The 21,882-nt window shown below is 46.1% G+C and overlaps 1 protein-coding gene across 10 annotated transcripts in view; it reads right to left on the bottom strand.

The window, feature by feature from the left end:
* The window catches only part of CASK (calcium/calmodulin dependent serine protein kinase), a 2,777,982-nt gene that overhangs the window by 880,087 nt on the left and 1,876,013 nt on the right, over nt 1-21,882 (bottom strand). For 9 of the 10 annotated variants that reach the window (XM_069636511.1, XM_069636508.1, XM_069636509.1 and 6 more), the window contains one exon: nt 11,906-11,983. The exons of the other annotated variant lie outside the window; for it this stretch is intronic. In XM_069636511.1, coding sequence (XP_069492612.1) covers nt 11,906-11,983 — 78 coding nt within the window. The remainder of the gene's footprint in view (nt 1-11,905; nt 11,984-21,882) is intronic. 10 annotated transcript variants of the gene reach the window in all.

The following is a 21,882-nucleotide window of genomic DNA, read 5'->3' as shown; positions in this document are numbered from 1 at the left end:
AAACTTCCACTCCACTACGAATGCGTCTCCCAGAGCTCCTCTTTGAGGAAATTCCCTTGAGCAGTATTGATCGCACCTCCGGTTGATCGCGGTGGCAAACAGATCCACTTGAGGGGTTCCCCAAAGGGCGAAGATCTCCAGAAGGACTTCCTGAGCCAGCTCCCACTCGTGAGAGACCGTGCTCTGCCTGCTCAGAGCGTCTGCCGCCGTGTTCTTCTCTCCGGCTAGGTGAATTGCTGATAGAGAGATTCCTTCTCCTATTGCCCAGAACCATAACTGCATTGCCTCTCTGCACAGTGGCAGTGACCCTACTCCTCTTTTGTTGAGGTAGTACATGGCCACCAGGTTGTCCATCATTATCAGGACATTCTTTCCCTGTACAGAGGGCAGAAAGGCCTTCAGAGCTAGTCTGATTTCCCTCAGCTCCAACAGGTTGATGGAGACCAACGACCGCTGATTGTCAGATCATTGGTGTGTGCTCCCCACCCCGTGAGTGAGGCATCCGTCACTACTGTTATCTCTGACCATGGTTGCCAAAAAGACTCTCCCTTGAGAATGTTGTCGTTGCAAGCCCGCCACAGAAGATACTGAGCAACTGCGCTCTGGACTTGCAGAAGATCCAACATAATTCCTGAGAACTGGGACCACTGAGTTCTGAGTGCCCATTGATGAGATCACATTCTCAACCTGTCCTCTGGTACTAGGAAAATGCAACATGCCATGAGGCCGAGCAACCTGAGAAAATCGAAGGCCGATAGACGTTGCGCATTCTGAAATTTCGTTACCATCTGCTGGATGTGGAGAGCTCTCACTTCGGGAGGCAAAGCTTTTCCCGATGAAGTGTCCAAGACTGCTCCGATAAACTGGAGCTTCTGGGATGGTATCATGTGGGACTTCTTGAAATTGAGGGAGAAGCCCAATTTGTGGAGGAAGTGGCAGGTGATCGGAAGATGTCCCTGAGCTTGTTCTGGAGAACTTGCTCTGATCAACCAGTCGTCCAGGTAGGGATATATGTGAATACCTCCTCTCCTGAGACTTGCCGCCACAACCGCCAACAGTTTGGTGAAAACCCTCGGGGCGGAGGTCAACCCGAATGGCAGAACTCGAAACTGATAATGAGAATTGCCAATCGCGAACCTCAGGTACTTTCTGTGCTTTGGATGGATTGGCACATGAAAGTAAGCAGCCTGAAGGTCCAATGATACCAACCAATCTTGGAGTTGGAGAGCCTGAAGGATCTGAGAAAGAGTCACCATCTTGAACTTGTCCTTCCTGAGGAACTTGTTCAAGTTTCTCAAGTCCAAGATGGGTCTCAGTCCTCCGTTCTTTTTTGGGATGAGAAAATATGGGGAGTACCAACCCCTGTTCCTCTCCGCTACAGGTACCAGTTCTATGGCACCTTTCTCTAGCAGGGTTAAAATTTCCTGCAACAGGAGCGGATCTGGAATTTTGGCGGAGTTGGCTCCTGGTGGATGATTCTGAGGCCTTTTTAGAAAGGGGAGACAGTAACCTTGGGCTTCTGTTTCCAGTGCCCAAGCATCTGAGGTAATGCCCCGCCATTCCTTCAGATGTTGAGAGATCCTGCCTCTCACTGGTGTTTTGTGTAACAAGGTCTCAGAGGAATTTGGAGGCGGCTGCAGGAGTGGCTGAGGGTACAGATGCCGCTCCTGAGGCTGATTATGCACCTCTTCCTCGTGCTCCACGAGGGAAGTTTCTTTTGCTGATTTGAGAAGCCTGTCCTCTTCCTCTTCCAAAGGAGGAGTAGTATCGAAAAGAACGACCCCTCCAGGAAGATGAGCCGGAATAGGGTTTTAGAGGCTGGCGCAAAGAGGTGCTAACTGATTTAGCTGCCGCTTTCGAGGTCTGAAGTTTTTTTAGGCTTTCATCAGCCTTTCTGCCAAATAGCCTCGAGCCATCAAAGGGCATGTTGAGAAGTCTGGCTTGCACGTCTGGTGCAAACCCCGACTTCCTCAACCACGCAAATCTGCGTAGCACAACGCTTGCAGCCATGGATCTGCTGATACCATCAGCAGTATCCAGTCCAGACTGGAGACATTCCCCCATTGCCTCCTTGCCGTCTTTGACTATATTCAGGAAGCCTTCCCTTTCCTCACCTTCCGGAATATTATCAGCCGCCGCCGAAATACAATCCCACAGGGAATGGGTAAACCTCGCTAGGATACAGGTGACATTTGTCGACTTAAGTGCCATACTGCCTGACGTGAAAACTTTACGTGCCCAGGCATCAATTTTTTTATCCTCTCTATCTGGAGAGATAGTTGGATAAGCAGTTTGTTTTGAAGTAGATGCTGCCTGAATGACTAAACTCTCTGGAGTCGGATGTTTATTCAAATACTCAGGATCCGTTCCAGCTGGTCTATATTTTCTTGGAAAAGTGGTATCTGCAGGAGCAATAGTTTCTGGCTTCTCCCTGTTTTTCTCCACAGTCCTTTGGAGTGCCCTGTGGAAAGGGAGAACAGGATCTTTCTGAGGTCCCTTGATGATTATATCCGTCATGTCATCTTGTTCAAAAATGGGTGAAGTATTACCCCAACCCATATATTCAACTACCCTGGTCATAAGACCCCTGTACCCAGCATCTGCATGTTCTGCAGGATCAGGTTTGGCGAACTCTAATTCTGGGGATGTGTCAACTCCACTGGCAGAATGTAGAGTATCACTCAGGTCTCTCATTCTAGATTCCTGGTCAATAAGTTCCTCAGGGACTTGTCTTTTACCATAAGTAACTCCCAAAGGACTAACCTCGTCTTCTTCTGAAGCAGACTGTTCATAAATTGCTGACAGATTTGAAAAAGTCTGACCTGGGCAAAGGAGTGAATCTCCTTTCTTCCTCTTCTATCTGCTTCGAAGGAATTGGCAAATCCTTCGAAGTTGTCGAAGGGGTCTTCGAAGTCTTCGAAGATGACTTCGATAATAGCGTCGAGGATGTTTTTGGCTGTGGAGTCTAAATTATCGACGCCGAGGGCGTCGACGAAGTCGAAGTCTTCGACGACTTGTGTTTCTTGTATGGCACTGGAGAAGTGCTCGACCCTCGAAGAGTCTTCGACGGTTTTACGTCGACTCAAGGTTTTTTGGATTCCTCGACGCTACCGGTCTTTGCCATGGTAGCCTTGAACTTCCCTTTGTCGTCCAATGGAGCGACTTTAGGGGTATGGCTTTTTCGAGGGTCTTTCGAGGGGGTCGGGCTGCATTCTTGAAAACCTCCATCATCTTTTTGCAGAATTCTTCCCACTTACTGGGAGAATCCGATTTAGTCGAACAACGAATTTCTTTGAGTGCCTATGGCGATCCAATTCCTTAGAATCAGTCGCTTTCTTGTGTCTTTTTGACGAAACCTTTTTTGAGGCCTCCCTCCCTGCCGACAGTTTACCTCTCCTCTCATGAAGAGCTTTCTTGGTCATAGATTGGCAGGACCCGCAGTCGTCGGTTCGGTGACTGGAACCGAGACACTAGAGACAAATCCGGTGGGGATCGGTGATAGACATCTTAAACCCACAATTTGCACACTTCTTGAACCCAGTCCTGGGTGTCGAAGATGACGACATTTTCTTCACAGAAAATAGAAGCACGCCGTTCTCGATAGCGAAGCGATGGGAAAAACGGAACTGAAGCAACGGGCGCGGCTCGAGCTATTTATACCATCGGTGACGTCGACAGAGTATGGGGTACTTCGAGGGACAATCGACGCCATGGTCTCGAGCACAGCGCCCTCTGCCGAGAATTTCTTTTTTTTGCAAAGCAGCGAAGCTGGAGATAACGAATTATCACAAGATGAGGAATACGTGGGAGGACACAATCCATTCAAAGTATTGCTTTGGAAAACATGTGCCAATACCACAAAGCCCAACATTTCTCCTCCAAGAATAATATTAAACCAGATGAAAAAAATGGAAAATACAAAGTCAAAACTTGTGAATGCAGCCTCGTTAAAATTACCAAACCCAGCCTAATTAATCATATAAAATTATCATTTAAAACTCCTCAACATAGAGAACTTAACTACATGTCCCTAATCCAACTTTTTAAACCACGTAGAAAAGAAGATTTATTGGACACCCATGACTCATTTTAAGTTGCTTTCAATGCAAATGAAAGCAGTATAACAAATGTCAATTTCAAGCAATACAAAAACATGTTGGACAATGAACACCAACAAGAGGAAGAAGTTCAAGCACAACTAATTGAAGACACTCCTGAATGCAGTCAACCTTCTGTTACAGGAAGCCAAGAACCACTAGAAGAGCCACTCTTAGTAAATGAAGCAGAATTAGCCATGACTATGTAGAAAACATAATGTAAAAATATGAACAATCAGAAGAAAACTTGGCACTACAAGACAACTCAATGATGAGCAACATAGCATTTTCCTAGAAGTGACTAAAAAAATTGAACATGGTTTGCAGCATGAAAGTAAAACCTTTAGCTGTCAAAATTATAAACCTGTACTTCTCTATGCAAATGGTGAAGCTGGTTCAGGGAAAACATTCTCAATAAAAATCATACGAAAAATCCTCCAAAAGTTAAAAAACAACAAGCTTACAGCTGTTAGAACAGCCCCCACAAGTTTAGCTGCCTACAACATAGTAGGTGTTACTTTACACTGACTACTGCTCCTTCCAGTAAAACAATTAGTGTACTATAAACTATCAACAGAAGCTGCTACTGAACTACGCAGACTTCTGAAACAAATTAAAATGCTCCTAATAGATGAGGCGAGCATGGTCTCAAACCTAATGTTGGCATTTATTCACCTCAGATTACAAGAAGTCCTTAAAACAGACTACGAATAACTCTTTGGAGGAAAACACATTATTGTTTTTGGAGATCTCCTACAATTAAGACCACTGAAAGGTGAACCTATTTTTAAAGCCTTAGGACACAAGCAATGCCGCAACACATTTGGCAGCATAGGAAATGTAAATCTCTGGCAACATTTCCAATACAGAGAACTAACTCAAAACATGCGTCAGTCTGAAGACCTCACCTAAGCAAAAATATTAAAAAGCATTATGACTGGTTGTCTTTCTAAAGATGCATAATCTATCTTAAATAGTAGACTCATCCATGAGCTATATGAAATAACATCTGCTCCTGATGTCATGGAACAGTTAACACAAAAAAAGTAAAATGTATGTCCTTCATGCCAACCCTAGCAAGCTGTACGCAATTCAATGAGACAATGTTAAAAAAAGAAATGCAACCAATAGTGCATATTAGCTCCACAGACAAACTGGAAGTGCACGGCATGACACTGCCTATGTGTCAACAAGCAACAGCACAACTGAATAGCTTAGAAAAATGTATCTGCAACACAGCTGGTTTGAAGAAAATGTTAACTTTGTGTTTAAACTGCAGATTCATTCTGAAACGTAACCTTGACGTGGAGTAAGATTTAGTTAATGGAGCAATTAGTACAGTTGTTGGCTTCCATGGGTATCTACATGTCAACTTTCAGTTTGTCAACATCCACCTTGACAAACTTTCAGAAGTTTAAAGGATAGGAAGCTCAACAGCACGATTCCTTCTTTTTAAAGACATGTACGTATGCAGACAATAATTCTATCTGTCTCTTGCATATGCAGCCACTATTAACAAATCGCAAGGTCTAACCCTAGATCAGGCATTGACTGAAACTGGCAGCACAGTCTTTAAAGAAGGTATGAGTTATGTAGCACTGTCCCGTCTAGGTACTATTCTCGAAGGACTATTTCTAGTCTACGTGCACTCTACACACCGCATCTCGATATGTACCCTGTTCCTCAAAAAGCTAAACTTGTTAAAAGAAAAGTAATGCAAACAGAACTTCTAAGAGATCTCTTAACAGTACCACCAAAGAAACTAGAAACAACTGCTACTCTATCAGGTAGCACAACCACAAAACGATCTAGTGCAAATGCAAGTGCACATCCAACAGCACAAACAAAGAGAAATATGTCCTCTAAAAAAAACAAGTGGCTGTCCAGCAACTGACACAGAGACAGAACTCTTTGGTCCATTTAAATTATCCAACACAACTGGTGTAAATTGCTATGCAAATGTAGCAATCAAACTTCTGTTCCAATTGCCACCAAATGTTCAAAGCATTTACTTGAACGGCTCAGACCAGTGTTTGCAAATGCTCGTCCATCAAAGAAATGCAACAAATAAAGTTGACAACACTTACAGTGTCTCAAGAATAAGGCAAGAATTGGACTACTGTGCAGGAATGGTAAGATTCAGCATTAACACACAGGAAGATCCACAAGAATGTCTAATGTACTTACTGCAAGTACTAGAAAGCAACAATACAACACCCCTTTCCGCCATTCTGCATGGGCGATTACAACGGAATGTAGCCCTAGGGTGGAGAGACGACCCAACTTCAGCAAATGGGTTCCTGAGAATCGCCTGTCCGAAAGCTGAATCATATCTAGAGCCGGCATCCAAACAGTAATGCGAGCAGAGGGAGAGGTTCAAGTGCCCACCCTGCTTATGACTTGCCAAGCAACATGTCGCTGGAATGCGATGGACGTTGCCTTGGGTGTGCATGTTGGCTGGGAGCGGCTTGTGCTGGCCGTCGTACGCTTCCAAGACCATCCAGCAGGAATGGAGGCCTGATAGCCTGGTCTTGAGCCTCCGAAAGTGACAAACAGGCTGTCCGATTTGCAGAAGCCCTTGGTCTTGTCCAAGTAAAATTTCAGGGCACGCCTGACATCCAGGCAGTGCAGCACTCTCTGTGCTTCGTCCTTGGGATCAGCAAAGAACATAGGAAGGACTATTTCCTCATTCAAGTGGAAAGCACACGGCACGTTGGGCAGAAATGCCGGGTGTGTCTGCAGGACTACTTTGTCCCTGTGAAAGGTAGTATATGGTTCTGAGGCGACCAACGCCTGTATTTCGCTGACTCTACGAGCCAAGGTGCGGCTGTCTTGATGGTGACTAGCCAGATGTCCGTCTTGCCATTGGCTCAAACGGTTTGTGCGCCAGGGCGCCCAAGACTATGTTGAGGTCCTACACTGGGTGCGGCCTCTTGACGGGCAGGTAGAGTGTTGCAAGCCCATTCAAATGTTTCTTGATGATAGGATTGGAGGAGGAGAAGATCCACTCCTCGGAGTTTCTGTAAACCCTGACGGCTGCAAGGTATGTACGGCACGTGTCCACCTGCACACGAGAGTGGGGGAGGTGCGCCAAGAAGGAGATCACGTCGTCCAAAGTACATGCCAGGGGGGTCAGTTTCCTTGGAGTCTGCCCAGTGGCAGAATATGGTCCATTTAAATTTATACTGGGCCCTGGTAGCCTTGCTCCTTGCGCCTTGTATTATTTCCAGATTAGCCTGTGAGAGGCTGAGGTGCCGCAGCATTACCTGCTCAGGTACCACGCTGTGAGGGCTAGTTTCTGTGACGCGGGTGGATGACCCTGCCCCCCTTTTGCACCAGAAGATGTGCTAGGCGCCCATCGGGAGGTGAATCGGAGGCATCTCCGAGAGGCTGAGCAGCTCCATAAACCATGGCCTGGCCGGCCACCATGGAGTTATTAGAGTGATGTTGGGTTGGCGAGACTCCTTGATCTTGCAAATCACTCTGTGAATCAGCGGAGTGGGCGGGATGGCGTAAGCCATCATGCCGTTCCACTGAAGCCAAAATGCGTTGCCCAGGGAGCCGGGGCCCTGCCCCTGCCAGGAGGCGAATTGAGGGCACTTCTTGTTGTGCCAGGTTGAAAAGAGATCCACCTGGGGTAGATCTCCTGAATGACGCATAATTGTCTGCTCCCAACCTGCTGAGCCTGTCCGCCTCCAGGTTGGCTTCCCCCGGGAGGTGGACTGCCGTGAGGTAGATGTCATTTTCCAGGGCCCACTCCCACATGCTGATTGCCAGTCTGCACAGAGGAGGGGATCTGGTGCTCCCTGCTTGTTGACATGCTAGTCGAGTTGTCTGTCTGGATGAAGACAACCATGCCCCTGAGAAATGGAAGGAATGCTGCGAGTGCTAGCCAGATAGCGTTCAGCTCTAACCAATTGATATGGTATTCCTGCTCCTGTCGAGTCCAGGTGCCGGGGACTGAGAGATCGTCCAGGGTGGCTCCCCAGCTCTCGAGCGAGGAGTCTGTGGTGATGGTGGCCTGTGGGGTGGGCGGCCGAAAGTGCTTGCCAGTCCCTAGGTTGCAGTCCCTGGATCACCATGTTAGGTCCGGGTGGGGAGATGGAGGAACGTTGATCCTCTCGGATTGAGAGCCCCGCTCCTGGATCCATGAGGCCGCAAAGTGCAGCTGAATCCTCCTCATCCTCAGTCTCGTGTGTAGAATGGCTAATAGGACAGCCGCTAAGAGACCCAGGAGATGAAGGTCCACCAAGACAAGGTCACCTCTCTGCTGAGGAAGTGGGCAGAGGCCCTCTTGATGGCCGCAATCTTGTCCTCCGACGGAAATACCTTCTCGGAGCACGTGTCTCAGAAGAGGCCCAAGAATGTCAGTCTGCATGGGCTGCAGCTGCGACTTCTTGAGATTGAGCGAGTTGCCCAAATGGTGCAGCGTGTTCATAAGGGCATGTGAAGAATGGTGAACTGCTTCGGAGACGTAGCCCTGACGAGCCAGTCATCAAAGTATGGGTCTATGTGGAGGACCTGCGTTCTGAGGAGGGCAGCCACTGTACTTATGAGCCTGGTAAAGATCCTGGTGGCCAAGTGGAGGCCAAAAGGAAGGACCTTGTATTGAAAATGGTAGCCCATGATCCTGAACCGAAGGGACGAACGATGGAGCTGCCAAATCGGGATGTGTCGGTATGTGTCCTCTATATCCAGGGAACACATCCAGTCTCCCTTGCACAATGTCTGCGCTATAAAAGCTGGCATAATCATCTAGAATTTTTGCAGGTGAAAGGAGAGGTTGAGGGTGGAAAGGTCCAGCACAACTCTCGGGCCTGCCTGGTTCTTCTGAATGGTGAAAATCCTGGAGTAAAAGCCCACACCTCGCTGGGAGGCTGGGACTTCCTCTACTGCCTGGTTCTCTACGAGCGACCGGATCTCCGCCAGTTGCTGTCCCAACTTGAAGGGGAGGAGAGGCTGGGATGTGTAGGCGGCACCCCATGGATTCTACTGAGAGGATCCAGGGGTCCGCGAAATTCTGGTGCCAGAAATGTGCATGGAGAGCAAGCCTGCCTCCCACTGGAGACATGTGGAACAGGAGAGACGTGTCATGCCTTCTTTCCTTCGGAGGCTGTCGCGCACGAGGGACTGGAAAAAACTCTTACTCTGCCATTCCCCACTTTTTGTTGCTTGCACCGGTTCCGAGATGGCGAGCGGTCAGGCTGCCTGGATCACCGTTCCTGGAAGCCGCAGAACCCTCCATACGTACGCCCCCTGTCAGAGCGCTTTTGTGACTGGGTGTATGACTTGGGCGTGGTCTTTGTCAAGACTAGGCCATTTGTGAGCTGTTTTTCTTCTTGTCAAACTCTTCGTCTGTGGAGGAGTGGAAGAGGTCCCCTCCCTCGAATGGGAGATCTAATATGTGTTCCTGGACGTCCGGTTTGAATTTCGTTGCTGGAGCCAGGCTGTCCTTCTCATGTCCATGGCGATTCAGATGGCAGGGCCAGAGGTGTCAATATGGGCCACAGTGCATTCCATGAGATCCTGCGCCACCAGCTTGGCCTCAGCTAGTCCTGCCTTAAAACGTGATTGGCTCTGCCTAGGGAGTTCCGGGAGGAAGTCTGCAATTTCCCAACATAACCTTTGGTTAGCGGCAGCCAGCATGACATCGGCGTTGGCCTGACGAAGATGCAAGGACACGTTGGAATACAGCTTCTTCCCGTACGCCTCCAAGATCTTCTCCTCCTTGCATAGCAGCGTCGTTGAGGAGGCCGAGGACGACTGAGGCTTGGAGTATAGTGATGCTGCGGCGATCACTGAGGAGTGTGGCTGAGGATGGGCCGATAGCAAGATTGTATCCTCCTCCATCTGCCTGTACTTGGCATCCAGTCGTTGATTGACCGACTGGACAGAGTGGGGATTTAGCCAACCCTTTTTGGCCAGGGAGACTACATCAGTCAGCAGTGAAATTCCCTTTTTGGAAGAGGGGTGTCATGTGAAGACTTCAGCCAGAACCCCCCCCCTCTGCCGGCTGCTCAACCTCGGGCTGAGGTAGGGCCTGGTACTCCGCCAGCCCTGCAAGACGTTCCTGGAAGGCCCTGGCTGAGGATGGCGTGTGGTGATCCACCTTCTCATCCGAATCCTGTGGGTCAGGAGGATCCTGCGTGGGTGGGGGAGCCTGAGAAATCTGCTGCGGAGCCAGAGGCAAAGGCTGTGCCGGGCGAGTGCGGGAGGAGGAGCCTGTGGTGCCGGTAGCAGCGCAGGGAGCACGTCCCTGAAGACGTCCCTGAGGATAACCCCCATCCGAGGAGACTTTGTGAGCCCGAGGAACCTCTCAAAGAATCCCTCTTCACAGGGCGGAGAGGTGGTAGAGGGTAGCGGGAGGCTGCTGGAGCCGCTTCATACCCTGCCCGGAAGGATGCAGAGGGATCCTTTCCTCCGCACATGAAGGATAGGCTGTAGGCCACGTACCTGGTTTAGGCCAGTCCCACCTTGACAATCGTTCTTTGCTGAACTCCTCGAATGGTGTCGGACGGGTGCCCATGTTTGGCACAGTGGCCATTTTGTCAAGCTGCCTGCCACGTGCCTGCGTCGTGTTGCTCGGCTCGCTGGGCAAAGCCTCCGGTAGCGCTGCGTTTAGGCATGCCCTCGGACGTATTGTTGGTAATAGGGCATAGCTTCTCGGATGAAAATCTGGTACAAGAACCTTCCAGTCACTCAACACTGTCGCCGGGAGGATCCAAGGATCCCTCGGTCTGGCGGCCCGTAGTTGAGGCAGCCTCGGTGCACATGCTGGTACAAGCACCTGAGCGGTCCCTCCCGCGCGGGCGAGTCCTTGCGGAGGGGTCTCCCTTGCGGGGTGCAATGGAAAATAGAGGCCGTATCTTGGGCCTGGCTCGCTGTTTCACAAAGTTCTTCAGGTCCTCTGAAGGCAACTTCTGAAAGAGCTCCCTCCACCTGGCTAGTCTGTTCTTCAGCATTTTCGATGATAGGGTGTTGCACGCTGAACAAGCTTGCCAGCCGTGGTCGGGGCCAAGGCAAAGAAAGTAGGGAGAGGGCGCGGGGGTCTGAAGTTGGGAAGAGCACTATGCAGGATGGACACCTGCTGAACTCTGTGGAAGACGGCATGCGCCGGGGAGGAGCGCGACGCCTGAGGATCGAGTACCTGAATGATATGAAAGACAAAAAAGAGAAAGGGAAGAAGTATCCGCGCGTGGAATTACATGGCCGAAGCCAAACCCAGGAGCACTGGTGAATTCGGCCCGTTCCTGTCGACGCGGAAAAGGGGACTGAGGTGTGGCACCGGAGGGCGGAGTCAGGGCAGCACATGCTGCCTGAGCCGCGCGCCTCTAAATTTAAAGGGGAATAAGGTTTTTTTTCTGGTGAAAAAGGTTCTGTCTCCCATCCCTTGGAAGGGACACCCATGCAGAATGGAGGAAAGGGGACGAGACGTAAGAGTATTGTCTAGCATCATGGACGGGTTTTAGTCCCCCTTTTCCTAATCAATATTAGTGTGCTACTACCAGAGATTACACATGCACAACTACTACCATGATCATACACCCTCCGACTCAATCCCACTGTACATTCTAGTTATTTGTCTGATCATTTCCATCCTACTCCCTTTTCTATCCTCTCACCTTTCTCTTTCTCTTTTCCTCCAGGCAAGGACAAAACGTTCCCATATCCGGACAAGCCGCTGTGCAGCAAGATCACTTTGATATTGAATGGTGCAGTAACACTAAATAAAATACTTGAGGTCACTTACTTTCAACAGAAATTGAGCTGCTCACAAGACACTAGACACTAGAAAATCAAATCATTACCTCTTTGGCTCTCTGCACTGCATCACTTGGTGGATTTCGGATTTGAGGTGAAGATTTTGTATTTATTTTATCATACAGCTAAAATCAAAATAATAAAAACACAGATCTCAATCATTAATCAGACTTACATTGAAATGGGAAAATAAGCATGCATGTAGACTTCATAAATAAGACCAAAGCATTGAACAAATATTTTAAAACAAGCACATTTCTAGAAAGCACTGGATAGTCCATACAATATATATATATATATATATATATATATATATATATATATATATATATATATATATATATATATATATATATATATATATATATATATATATATATATATATATATATATATTTTTTTTTTAAATTGAATTCCAAATGAACAACATTACAAACACACCTAACAAGAAAATGTAAGCAGAAAAAGATTGAACCTTTGAAAAATCCAGCATGGAAATTGTACATTTATAACGCTAGAAGAACAAATTACTAACCGGTCATGTAATGTTCCTTCTGATGGATTATTTCCTCCGCCTACAGATTTTTCATCTTAGATATAGATCTTTCAGCACCAGTTACTTATGAAAACTTCAGCCACCAGGGGGCTCCAAGCAGCACTGATTCGACTACATTCTACTACCACATATGCCTGTTCACCGGACGCCATTTAAGGGACAGTTTATACAGAGCTATTTGTGCAGTGACACCAGTTACCACCCCCCCCCCCCAAACAAAGTGGGAACCAATTATCCAACATGAGGCTAGGATGAGAAGGCAATGAGAAATCTTTGCCAAGATTCAGCCATCTTGAATGTTATTACAAAAATTAAAGTTACTCACCATAGTGACTAGAGTACTCAGTCCCCTTTCCTTCATACTTGTGGGCATCCCCCAACATGAGGACAGTACCAGAACCTTTGGCAGCAAAAAATTTGAGCTACCCCTTTATATTTAGAATAGCGCATGGAGGCGCAGGATAGCCCTCGAGGCTGCGCCATCCAGCCCTTCACCTCAGTGCCTTATTCTGCACAGATGCTGTTGGACCTGGCAGCTTACATTTTGGGCGTTGTGCGTGCTCCCCATTCATTTGTTCTTTCAATTTCTTCACCTTCTTTTGGTGCCTTGCCTCCCTGGCCCATCTCGGAAGCAGGAGTTTTTTTTTTTAGATGCGCATCCTGCGATCGATGATTCCTGGCCTCGGACCCCCATGCACTCTGAGTGCCTGTGGGCCAACCACTGCTAGGACGCGTGAGCAGCCTACAATTCTCTCTGTCATTGTTCATTGAAGAATTGGCTTTCCCGCTGGAGGGAGATCTTACACTCCTGGTCATCGGAAGGACTTTGTGGCCATGACCTTGAGTCATGACAAGGTAGGTCCTTAATTCTCGAAGGCACTCCAGCCCGAGACTCCTTCCCCGGGCCACCGGCTGGTAGGCCCAAGGTCAGAAAGGCTACCGGCTTCCAGACCAAGGAGCCCAGTGGTTCTTCCAAGTCAACCACCGATGGGCGGCTCCAGCTCGGCTTCTTCTGCACCAGAGAGCGAGGGGGCTTCTGAGCTCATGTTCCAGGCGCAAGCCTGATGCATGGTCCCATACGACTACCAGCTCGGCGGCTGAAGGCAAAAAGCCCCCCACCCCGGGAGCCCACTCCAAGGTCGTTGCACAGAGGGATAAATTGACTCCAAGCCCGCTGGCTGAAGGTACTAGGCCTACCGCAGCACTCTATGAAGTCGGCGCTTCTAGTTCAGGGTCGGGACACAAACAGTCCCTGGCTATGCCGGATCAGGCACTGGGTGTGGGGCATTCGCACCCTCCCACCCAGTGCATGCATAGGCTCCCAAAATGGCGGTCAGGCATGTAGCTGAGCCTACATGACTGGTGGCCATCTTAGATTCTGACAACAGGCCTGCAACGGACCCCCTCACACTCAGAATGGGCATCTCCAGTCCTCTTCCTTTGGGGAGCGGCTCTGGGTTGCAGGGTTCAGGCGGGTAGTCCCGGCAGAGTTTTCTATATGCCAGGCAGCCGTTCGGACTTGTCCCAGGTACCTCTGCGTATCGAGCCGGACAGAAGGCCCAGTGCGCAGAGGGCCATGCCCATCCCTAACGCGACCCGGTGGCCTGCAAGGACAATTTTTTCGAGCACTTTCTTCTGCTTATGCGCTCTCAGCAGATGTCGGGATTCTTTAAGGAGGTCATTAAAGAGATGGTCCCCAGGTGTTGCCACCAAGGCCCACACCTTTGGGTCACCCACCAGTTCCTCTGGGGGGTGCTGGTACCGCAGCCCGAGGCTGCTCCAGGTGGCTCCTCTCCTCCTCCTCCTCCTCTCCTGCCTGCTCCTGCGCCCGCTCTGTCACCACCACTGCCCCCACATTTGCCACAGATACCCGTTGCTCCGGCGCAGCCTTGTCCAAGTGTGTACTAGTGGGGCTTCCTACCGGCTCTGCTGCAGCAGGGCCCGGATGCCCCTCCGCCTGATACAAACTAGGAGGGAAGGGGGAAGCTAAGTTATGTATTCTTCAAATGGAGTCCATCCTTCCCACAGATTCCTCAACCTAGATAGACTACTGCAGCAGTATAAAACACTGGAGAAGGGAGAATGGCACCCCCCCCCAAAAAGAACAGAAAACTGGAGCACTTGGTAATGTGGACAAAGGAGCACACATAGCTGCATGACAGATGTTAAAAACTGGCCATGTACCTTCAGGTAGATCCTTTCCAACCAGATCATAGCACTCTGAAATGCAAGGGACAATCCACCTAAAGAGTGTCTGCTTAGTAATGGCACTGTCCACATGAGGACCACCGTAACCAACAAAGAAGTGGTCGCCCTTTCTGATGTACTTCATTTGCGGGACAGATTAACAGAGGGCCTGTTTGGGATCCAGCCTTGAATGAATGAGATAGAAGGCAGAAAATCTGAAGATGAATATTCCGACAAAGATGGAAATCCAACGCAACCTTGGGAAAGAAGGTCTGACGTACTCTGTCATTTTCTCCAGGTATGGAGGCTTCTCCGGAAGAAGCTGAAGCTCACTGTTGGGCAGAATCCTCTGAAGTATCCCTAGGGAACACTACAGAAAATTAAGTCCACAGGTGGTAGTACAATTTCACCTTTGGTACAAGCCTGTACTACACAGTTATAGTGGTAGCAGTAGCGGAGCAGTCAGGCTTATCTCAAGAGCAAATGAGCAGTAATAGGAATTACACAAAGGACTTCAATTACTGTGACTCAAGCAAACACTGACGCAAGGTTTCTGGTTAAAATAAATGTAAGTACATTTATTTTTAAACCATCTGTTCACAAAACACTTCACTTCTATTAAACAAAACCACACTCTAAAATATACTACACACAACCAATTCCTTGGGTTCAGGCCAATTGAAGGTAAGTACATTAGGATTTGACAGACCGGTGTTGTGAAACAAAAGACGTTACCGGGAGTTAAGACGCACTCACTTTTTGACAGTAATGACAGTAATGGCGCGCACCCAGCAAGTACCCTCAAGTACCGCCTGCCGCTCTCCCTTGGCGTTTCTAAGAAAAACTGCACCTTTCTAGTGTTTCACTGGATTTTGACACCGTTTACTTTGTGGACTTCTATTCCCAGAAGGTGATTAATGTCAAGAAAATATAAACACTAAGTGCGTAATCTATATCTCATCTAATTACACCAGTTTACTTTGTTTAGGCTATTCGTCAAAGGCGTGTATAAAACAGGACGGCCGCGCGCACCGTGCGCGCCCACCCAGCAAGTACCCTCAAGTACCGCTTGGCCGGTTAGCTGCGGAGCGGCAGTACTGTGGGCTTGAGAGGATTATTTACTTATCTATTTTCACTCTTTTTGTGTTTAAACTAACATCACTATTTGCATTATAAGAGTGTATTGTTTACCAAAGCTAGTACGCTGAATTTTAATCTTAATTTGCATGCGTTCATACACACTCAAATCTGACATGCCTGATCTGCGCGATATCCCGCTTACACCGATGCAAAATTCTCACTCGGTTAAAGCGGGTTCAGCATCAGCAAAGAATAAACGTATGGCGACTCGTAAGTCAATAACTCTGACCCCGGTTGCCAGAATACCGCAGCCAAATCAAGACATCCGAGTCTTCTGTGCTCCAGCAAAACAAATCGAGCAACGACTCCACCCCCATTGTTGAACCAAGCCGAACAACATGTAGAGACTCCTTCTCCTCTGTCGGAACAAGACGACCAAGGTTCGGTAATTCTAATGCCGCAGAGTCTACCTGTTAATAAACCGGTGCAAACATCGAGTGATGCAAATGTCACCGGTACACCACTCATAATGAATAATGGACAAGAATCCACACAGGCCATTTCAGACAACACTTTATTACAAATTGTGCTGTCTCCTGGGCTAAGAACACAGCAAAAACAACAACTGCCCCAAATCGAAGCGATTCCTGAAGAGATTCCCGAAAATGACGAAGTGTTCGCGAACAATCTAACGCATGTTAGTATAACAAACATTAATTCCTCATCAAACTCTAACTCACCGGATTATCGAGCTCCGTGTTCCATGGGCTCTAGCATTTCTCTCGCGGTATCATACATTCAACCCACCACGAGATGTTGTCCGTCAAATACAGATAAAGCTGCTAATACAGCCACAGACAATCTTTTACAAATTACCTTAACAGCGGTTAACTCAACCATCAAAAGTCTACACAAAATGTTCGACTATCTTGACTCTAAACTCAATCAACAGTCAAGACAAATCGATAAAATTATAGCATGGATGGATACAAATGCTGGTGCACTGCACGCAGCCAACGCGACAATTAACTCCAAGGAAAGTGATGGAAACTGTACACATCTCAGGAGCTACATGCAGGCAATACCAACTGCAGTCCCAATATATAAGCAAATCATTCAACCAATATAAGGCGAAGAACCGGCCACAGTAGATGTGAACTCTTCATGGATTAGTGTGGATTGTTCCATACCCAGTACTGAACGACCAGCGGATGGAGTCGTACAAAGTTTTTTCCAAACAACCGCGACCAAATACTCGCACAAAATTACTTCTCACAAAGCCATATCAGTCCAACAACAAGTCAAGAAAAGCAGCTACTAAAGTGAGACAACGAAACATGGTGGTTGACTTGACACAGGCAACGCCAACCTCGCATTTACATATACCAATGCCACTGGAGCAGGCTTTAAAAGGCCAGCAGTTACCGACAGTTGATACGGAATCCTCCACAAGCATTGTGGCAGAAATTCCAAAGAATCAAAACATATTGCAACAAATCCCACTAATAATTAATCCCCCAGCACATTCACCGCTGAATGCCCTACTAGTGTTGGCAGAAAAGACCAACTCAGAGCAAAAGGACCCACAAATGCACCCGAACCCTGTCAAATGCATTTTCCGCTACCTGCCACCAAAGAAGCAACGGTTCAACAATATCTGCACGAACAAACTGAACAGATCAAAGCAGCTGTGGATGAATATTTACAATCTGGGATAAAGAACTGCAACACTGCTCTCCCTACGAAGATAACATCGGCCCCTACGACCTCTCAAAGAGACAGAAATCTTGATTCATCTCATGACATCTATGCTTCACCAGGCCCTTGCCAGACCCAAGCAAATAAGACGCACCTGCCTGACCAGAATCAAGGCTGATATGAATAAGTGGGAAAAAGGCTGAGATCCGACCAATTCCCAGGAGATAATAACAGAACACAAGCAAAGCAGGATATCAAAACCAATAAATTTAAGCAATTTCATACATTAATATTCAAATGCAGAAATGCTCCATATGAGAAATATGATTTACGCAGATCTAGTATCTTAAACATTTTTAACAAACTTTAAGAACTAGAAGATATTTCTTCCGCTGACATCGATCAGGTTGAATTCCTGTGTGATACTAATCTCTCTATAGTGCGACTATGGATTCGCTCTGGCCTAGTTCTAAACACCTTATGGCGAGCAAAAATGGCCTGATTTGAGATGGGTTTTTTACTTGCTCAAGATCCAGAAAGAAACACAGAACGGCAAATGCTAAAAATCCATCAGAAGAACAGCATAGAAAGCAACAATTTCAACCAGAGTGTGGTTGTGCCGTTTGCACTTTACCATTAAAATCATAACCACCAGCAGTTCCGATAAAGTGTGAAGTGTCGTTGGCATCATGGAACTCGCGAGGTCACAACCATCTTCAAACGAATCAAAATAGTGACCTTAATAATTTTGAAATTGTGGCTCTACAGGAGACATGGATGCTAGCAAAACCAATATGGGATGAACACTCCTTAGCCTTTCTTCCTGCAATTAAATCAACGAAAGGCCGACCAATGGCCGGATTGCTGGTTGCAGTTAAATCTAGCTGAGGCTTTACCGTTGATGAATGGGAAACACAAAATCAATTCATGCAACTGGTAAAAATTTCTAAAGGCAATATGAACATAGCCTTAATCAATTTGTATATAAACCCAGCTGCCATCACTGATAATCTCTTTTATAGAGATCTATTGTCCCTGTTAGGAACAGTGGCCAAAACTGCTACAATAACTGATACCATCATCACAGGAGATTTCAATTTAAAGAATATGACCTCTAACTTCAAGCCAACATGCAAAGATTCAATTAGAGGCCTAAGCTTTATGAATGAGTGGAAATTTCACATGGCTAATGGCTCACTACCGGGAGATCCACCTCCCAATCCGACCTGGCAGAGAGGCTCTTCCACAAGCATCATTGATTATACATTTGTGTCTGTGGACTTGTTTATGAAGGCTATAAAATTTGAAGTTCAAAAACAGTCAACAAGTGATTATAACATCCTAATCTTAACTTGGCCTTGGCAAAATGATAACATTGTACAGCTACAGCAATGGATGACACCAAATCTGATCATCAATAATTCCAGAATAAGATTCAGATGGACTCATGATAAGTTGAAAGCATTAAATCAAATTTTACAGACTCAAGAACTACAACCATCCGTTGACTTCTATTCCGATACCTTGCTGATGTTTAAGCATGTCCAACACATCCAGAATGTCAATAAAAAAATTAAAAAACATATGTATGATAATCAACTTCATCAAGAAAAGACAAGATACGGACGAGCCTTAAGAACCACTCTCGAATTACCAATGAATGAAAGACAGCAAGCTAAGAATACCATGAATGTAAATACAAGAACTGGATATGTGCATACAAGAGCACCATGTTTCAACGTGATGGAGAACAATTCCTAAAATTCGCACATAATAAGAACACTACACATATTTGGTCTATGCTAAATGAAACTTCAGGCCATAAACAACTGGATACTCAACTGAATGCAGTTACAGAAGAACAATGGATCAAACATTTCTCCACTCTGTACCAAGATGATCAATTTGAAAAATATCAATATATTAGACAATCAACATCACCATGGTAGATGGAATGTACTCCAGAAGTTATTGAAGAACTGATCAGCAAATCATCATCGCGTGCAGCGGGCCCCGCTGGCTTAACCAACTTTATGATGAAGGAACATCCGAGACAATGGTCTTTTATTCTCCATAAAATCTTTTCACATATCTTACAGACACAATCAATACCAAGGTTGTGGCGCATGTCACTAATTGTCCCCATCTTTAAAAAAGGGAATCGAGCCGATCCATCTCATTATCGACCCATAGCCCTCCTGGACACGCCAGGGAAACTTTTTTCGTGTTTAGTATTGAGGGATCTCAACCGATGGATGAACAATTCACCAACGTGATCCAAACCAAACAGGTTTTATCCCAGGGATGGGAACAGCAATACATCTCCCTACTATCAATGCAATAAAACAACAACCACATAGTAACAAAACACCTATCTATTTTGCCTTCATTGACCTAAAGGTGGCATTTGACTCTGTGTCAAGAGTCAAACTAATCAATAAATTAAAAGAAGCAAAATGCCCTGGTCATCTGATTGACATCATCTATGCATTACATTCTGAGACATATGTGAAGATTAGACTATCCATCATGGGCCTTCTTTCCGTATCCATCAAAACTACAAAAGGCTTGAAACAAGGCTGTATTCTTGCCTCAGCATTGTTTAATTTTTTCATTCAAACTATAAAAATAGCTTTACAGGATCTCGCCTCGTACTCTCCAAAGTTGAATAATGTGGCTATCAAGGCGCTCTGGTATGCAGATCTTGTTCTCATTTCAAAAACTCCTAGTGGGCTTCAAAAACTGCTCACAACTGTTACACTGTATTTTGATAATAATGATTTGCAGATAAACTTGAACAAATCCCAAATTGTAATGTATATCCCGAAGGTTACTAGGTACAGTAAAATGACTTGGCAAATCAAAAATGTAAATCTTGAGGTTGTGCCAAAATACTTATTTGGGTGTGGCCTTTGATGCTGTGTCATTTACAACAACCCAATTAAAGATAGTCTCTAACAAAGTGATCCCGGCCATATCCCAAACCAGGCTAATCTTGCATAAATTTGGCAAATTTTCCATCTCTGCGGCCATCATATACTGGCGACAGAAAGTGACACCAACCCTATGACACGCCGATTAAAAATCAATATTTTGATAAACTAGAAGCCAAATATTGGCGTCAAATTTTGGGAGTACCTCAAAGCACCCCGGGAGCCTGGATAAGATATGAGGTGGGTCTCACTACCTTGCATGCTAAATATCAATGGCAACTATGTGCCTTGTATCGTAAATGCTTGGTATATGATCAAATACGTTGTTATCGGTATTAGCAAGTTATATGTTTAACTCTACAGACTATTTTGACAAAAAATTGTCTAATTACATAATGCAGATTATGGCTAGAGCGGAAATCACTGTGGACAATTTAGTGTGTAACCCTGATCTTGCCAAAACAAAAATGTTCAGGCAAGACTGGATTGACACACAAACTATATGTCTCTCCTATAAGCATTTCGACTCTAATCACTTTGGTGATAAAAAAATGGGCACCCCTGAATTGTATCTTTGTAAAGCTCCAAGCCCAAGTATACGATCTGCAATATTACGATTGCGCTTGAATCTATGGCCAACTCGTGACATTCTAGCACAGAGAAAGCAAATTAGCCAATAAAGCAACTGTTGTAGATTCTGCTGTGAGCTAACTGTTAAAGAAACATTGGAACATTTGATCTTACAATGCATCAACCTGTCTCAGTTGAGAAGTATTTACTTTGTTAATCATATGCACGAAATAGCGAATATTCTTCCAGAACCCAGATGGTCTTTGATTCTGAGTACACTATCTATGAGCATTCATATAGCCGCAGTTGGCTTCCTTAATGCCCTTAAATTAGAAGCTTAGAAGATACAGGCGAATTCCAGGAGGTGATTTAGAATCTCAATGTTGATGCATGTATCAGTTTAAACAAACATTCTCTTTCTGTATTTGGAAATTGACCTTTTTGTATTCGTACTTTAGCTTTCTCCATTTTAGTGAATGTAATTTTAAAACTTTTGTATAAATTGAAAAGTTGAGCAATCAGCTAAACCAATAAAAAAACAAAAAAAGAAAATAGTACCCGCGCAAAGAAATGCAACCGTAGTCAAACACACTTAGCACATTGAATAAAAACCAAGGCAAAGTGGATAAAAAACCATAGGCAATACTTTTGTCAAGGCACTAGAATCAGAGGACATGTTCTAAAATACAGATAAAGTCAATAGGCCGGCGCCAGTGTCAAACGGAGCAGGGCTCTGTTGACGAGGATCACACAATCAGAACAGTTCGAGATTAACGTTACCAGGAGTACTTGGATTTTGTCAAAAGGAGGCAAAGGTTATAAGAGGGAAGAAAGAAAGGACAAGCCTTCAGCAAGGAAAAGGGTTCACCCCGATTCCTCAAGGTCAGACGGAGAGAACAACCAAATAGACACAGTACCTTATTCAAATGAAGAAAGGCTGGTGCTACGGCAGTTGTTGCTATCCAGACCACTACAGCTTTGTGCAGCGATTTCTACCCAG

The sequence above is a fragment of the Ambystoma mexicanum genome, chromosome 7p (genome assembly GCF_040938575.1).
Source record: "Ambystoma mexicanum isolate Mex_15411 chromosome 7p, UKY_AmexF1_1, whole genome shotgun sequence".
NCBI classification, from domain to species: Eukaryota; Metazoa; Chordata; class Amphibia; order Caudata; family Ambystomatidae; genus Ambystoma; species Ambystoma mexicanum.
The sequence above is the reverse complement of the archived record's forward strand: the minus strand, read 5'-3'. Positions and strand labels throughout refer to the sequence as shown.